General features: G+C 51.6%; 1 protein-coding gene across 1 annotated transcript; it reads left to right on the forward strand.

Annotated features, from left to right (window-relative positions):
* Positions 1 to 1,667: 1,667 nt before the first annotated feature.
* CBH1_2 (Exoglucanase 1) lies at positions 1,668 to 3,390 on the forward strand (the record flags this gene model as incomplete). The annotated part of the gene is made up of 4 exons (XM_062885159.1): positions 1,668 to 1,820; positions 1,878 to 2,336; positions 2,407 to 2,966; positions 3,026 to 3,390. The coding sequence occupies 4 exons, from the start codon at positions 1,668 to 1,670 to the stop codon at positions 3,216 to 3,218; spliced, it is 1,365 nt and encodes a 454-aa protein (XP_062748105.1). The 3' UTR covers positions 3,219 to 3,390.
* Between the last annotated feature and the right edge of the window lie 1,164 nt (positions 3,391 to 4,554).

Genomic DNA, 4,554 nt, shown 5'->3' on the forward strand with positions numbered 1-4,554 from the left:
TCATAACTCTTCTTCTTAGCACATGGTCGGTTAATTATAGAAGACTCAAAATTCATGGAACAAAAACAGGTGATGGAGGACTGCCTCCTAGAATCAAATAAAACCTTGAGAGAGAAAAAAAGATAAGAGAAACAGCTAGAGTAGACCACTACATGTAAAGTAAACAACAGACAAATAAAATCGCAAAAAGCTCACCGGCCATTGACCGGTTTTCAAAATTTAGAGGTTTTAACGAAGAATCGAACGGGGGGCGTCTCGGGGCTTTCGGTGAACCCCGGCGGAGGGCAGCCCCAATAGCCTTACCACTGACCGCGAGAGCTTTGTGATGAGGGTACTGGGGCTGATTGAAATCTACTAGATCGAACTAATACATAAAGCTTCTACCGGCTGGTGCCTAGCACTGAGGACCTTGATGGTTGGCAAAAGTCATACACAACCCAACAGGAAAGAGCGAGTGAGCCATCAACGGATCTCGCGACTTCTGTTCGGATGTCTGCCGGCACTGTCAATCTCCTTCGCTTTCACAGACACTTTTTGTCTTCCCTATCGTCTGCTCCTACATATCCTCTCTGCTCCTCGCTGATGACAGTCAAGATTATGTCTTTATCGATAGACAATTACTCTCCTACTCTTCTTTCTTAAATCCCACGTACACTCTCATCCGATGTTGAAATCTCACCGCGAAATCACCGCTCCCATATTGCCGTGGACCATGGAATAATAACTCGGTCTTATCAACATCCATGCTTCTTAGACCAAGCTGATATGACGCGGTCTGCCTTTTTACAAGAAAAGTTTTTCCATGGCACGAGGTTGACTGAACTCTCCCTTTAGATACCCACTCGACCGGAACAGATGGCATCTCGTCCCGTTCATGCTGAACATCGATAACGGGTCAACAACAAGAGCAGGGCTGGTTGAACGGACATAGCGGTAATACCCTCTCTTCTAATACACCTTCCGATTATAGGCCAAGAAGAAGCCGCACAAAGACGTTCCGTCCGGCTGGGTCTTGTTTCATGTTATTCGCGCGCATCGTCCAGCATTCCCGTCTCCGATCGATTACCCGGCCGCATCACCGGGATTTGCATTTTTGCCTATATTAACCCTCTAATCAGAGCCTCAATGCTTGGACTTCTTGTCCCGCAAGCTTGTTGTGCTTGTCCGAGATAGGGTGCCATCCAGACCCGCTGATCAGGGATCGACGTCAATGCTTCCCGGTTGATAAACCTGCCCAAATAGGAGGCTTTTCGAGTCCCTGAGATCCGGGAGATCATCCCGCATGAGGGGGAAAACGATTTGGTTGGAATGGAGGCAATGGTTCGTGGGGTTGTGATAAGCGAGCCCGAGGCTTACGACGCGGGATGGTATTGTTAGCCGCTGGAGAATTGATCAACACCCATTGTGTTGGGGTCGTTGCTCCATATCTTGGTCAGTTGGCATGATGGTGCTTGTAAGCGACGACGGCAAGAGATCACAAGTGAATATCCTGCCACCTCGAGGCATTTTGTCTTCCTCCGTGACAAACTTGGCAACTCAACCGGGCACAATAATGGGTTCAACATGTCGAACGACGAGAGGTATAAGATGGTGGATCTGTCAGTGAAAGAGAGAAGATTGGAAAGAGGCACCGCACTCATCTCCCGTCGTCCACCCTCATAGCCACCATGTACCGCTCAGCAGCTTTCCTCACCTTTGCCAGCCTCGTGCTTGGGCAACAAGTTGGCACCTACACAGCTGAGCGCCATCCTTCTATGCCTATCCAAGTGTGCACTGCACCGGGCCAATGCACAAGGGAGAGCACGGAGGTGGTCCTTGATGTAAGTTATCATTAAAGCCATAGGTTTCAAGAGTGACATCTAACTCACCCCAACCAGGCCAACTGGCGCTGGACACACATCACAAACGGCTACACCAACTGCTACACCGGCAACGAGTGGAACGCAACCGCCTGCCCAGACGGAGCCACCTGCGCGAAGAACTGCGCCGTCGACGGCGCCGACTACAGCGGCACCTACGGCATCACCACCCCTTCGTCCGGAGCCCTGAGGCTCCAGTTTGTCAAGAAGAACGACAACGGCCAGAATGTCGGCTCCAGAGTCTACCTCATGGCCAGCTCGGACAAGTACAAGCTGTTCAACCTCCTCAACAAGGAATTCACCTTTGACGTGGACGTCTCCAAGCTCCCGTGCGGGTTGAACGGCGCCGTGTACTTTAGCGAGATGCTCGAGGATGGTGGGCTCAAGTCTTTCAGCGGGAACAAGGCCGGTGCCAAGTATGGCACTGGGTATTGCGACTCTCAATGCCCGCAGGATATCAAGTTTATCAATGGCGAGGTACACCAACCCCCCCCCAACCCTTTCCCCTTCCCTCTACTCATACTAACCCCCCCTCCCCTCCCCACAGGCAAACGTCGAAGGCTGGGGCGGAGCCGACGGCAACTCAGGCACAGGCAAATACGGCATCTGCTGCGCGGAAATGGACATCTGGGAAGCAAACTCGGACGCGACAGCCTACACCCCGCACGTCTGCTCCGTCAACGAGCAGACCCGCTGCGAGGGCGTCGACTGCGGCGCCGGCAGCGACAGGTACAACTCCATCTGCGACAAGGACGGCTGCGACTTCAACTCCTACCGCCTCGGCAACAGGGAGTTTTACGGCCCCGGCAAGACGGTCGACACGACCAGGCCCTTCACCATCGTCACCCAGTTTGTCACCGACGACGGGACTGACAGTGGCAACTTGAAGAGTATCCATCGGTATTACGTCCAGGATGGGAATGTGATTCCTAATTCTGTCACCGAGGTTGCGGGGGTGGACCAGACGAATTTTATCAGTGAGGGTTTCTGCGAGCAGCAGAAGAGTGCGTTTGGGGATAATAATTATTTTGGGCAGCTGGGGGGGATGAAGGCTATGGGGGAGAGCTTGAAGAAGATGGTGTTGGTTTTGAGTATTTGGGATGATCAGTATGTTTCACCCCCCTTTTTCCAAACCCGAGAGAGATGAAGCTAATGATGAGAAACAGTGCTGTGAACATGAACTGGCTCGACAGCATCTTCCCCAACGATGCTGACCCGGAGCAGCCAGGTGTTGCTCGCGGGAGGTGCGATCCTGCTGATGGAGTGCCGGCGACGATTGAGGCTGCTCATCCGGATGCGTATGTTATTTACTCCAACATCAAGTTTGGGGCTATCAACTCGACTTTCACTGCCAATTAGATGGGCATGGTAGACTGGGCGTGTTGGGGTAGGGTTGAACCTTGCTAGAAAAAGGTGCCTGGGTTGTGGTAAATGGTACTGATACCGTATATATGGGGGTTTTACATACGGCTACAACTTACATAGATTGCATTTTCTTGTCCCCTTCACAAAATTGATCACGTTTTTTCTATTCTCTTATCGGCACTGTCTCGTGCTTATGACCGGCCTTCCTCCCATCTCGAGAGAAAACCATTTTGCATGTGACAGTGCTGGCCTCGATGGGCATTCCTTTGATCCCCAGCCAGCCCAACTTTCTTGTATAGACAGGGCCCAACGTTGACATTTTGGCTGCCTTATCGCTTCCACCCAAGTCGTTTGTCGCATATATAAATGTCAAGAATGTCTACCAACTTCAAGTCCAGCTCAGTAGCAGTGGACATCTCCAAGGCGAACAAACCTGGGAGCAATAATGATCCACTGCCGTGCCCAAACAGACTGCAGTGGTGTTTGCTTGCTCTGGGTTACAACGCGCGACATATCCCGCATGGATACCACGATACCCAATCCTCCAGCAAAAGGCATCCAAGACTATCAGCAAGAGGCAAAAATGCACAAGTGATCGACATCGCAATGCGGCATAATAGGTCAGTTGAGCAAAAGTCCAGTCGTCGACAAGCAACTCGCCAAAAGAAGAGGCAACCCAACTTTTTGTCTTCAGCGACACACTGTGCGACACGTGTGAAATCGAAAAGGGTCCCGTCCTTCCCGCCCTTTTCTGCGGCAGACGGGAGATCCTGTCGACGATGGGGTATCCAAGTCAAAAAGTAGCGGCAGGCCGCGTATGTACCGACTCAGTACACTCAATATTGTATCCATACACAATACAAGCGGTGAAGAAAATGTTTCCTTCCAGTTTGATAGGGTATAGCAATCGGAAGCTGGGAATGCAAGACATCCTATACTCTGTAACTTCTGATGGTGACTGATGACGCGAATCGGGCATCATTATTCGAGAATCCAGCAGCAGGACAAAATGAAAATGCTGCCCTGTGAAACCCAACGACGCCTCTCGTTACCTTCCCGTTCCAAAAAATACGGCCGGGTATTCCTGGCTGACTGATCCGGGTTGGTGTTGGTGACTGGTCGTGACCTGCAGGTTGAGTCTGTATCTTGTCCAATCATTGGCCGTGGCGGTCGACGTCGCGGTCCCAGTGTCAGCTGAAGTCGTCGCGAAAGAAAAAAGAGGAGGGTGGTCCGTGGGGAAAAAAAGCTAGGAAGGGTCAGCCGCGGGCGCTTGTTTGATTCTGTCCCCACAAGGCCAAGGGCCAAGCGCTGACAACCTCTCTCGGTTTGC

Source organism: Podospora pseudocomata, assembly GCF_035222375.1.
Source record: "Podospora pseudocomata strain CBS 415.72m chromosome 1 map unlocalized CBS415.72m_1, whole genome shotgun sequence".
NCBI classification, from domain to species: domain Eukaryota; kingdom Fungi; phylum Ascomycota; class Sordariomycetes; order Sordariales; family Podosporaceae; genus Podospora; species Podospora pseudocomata.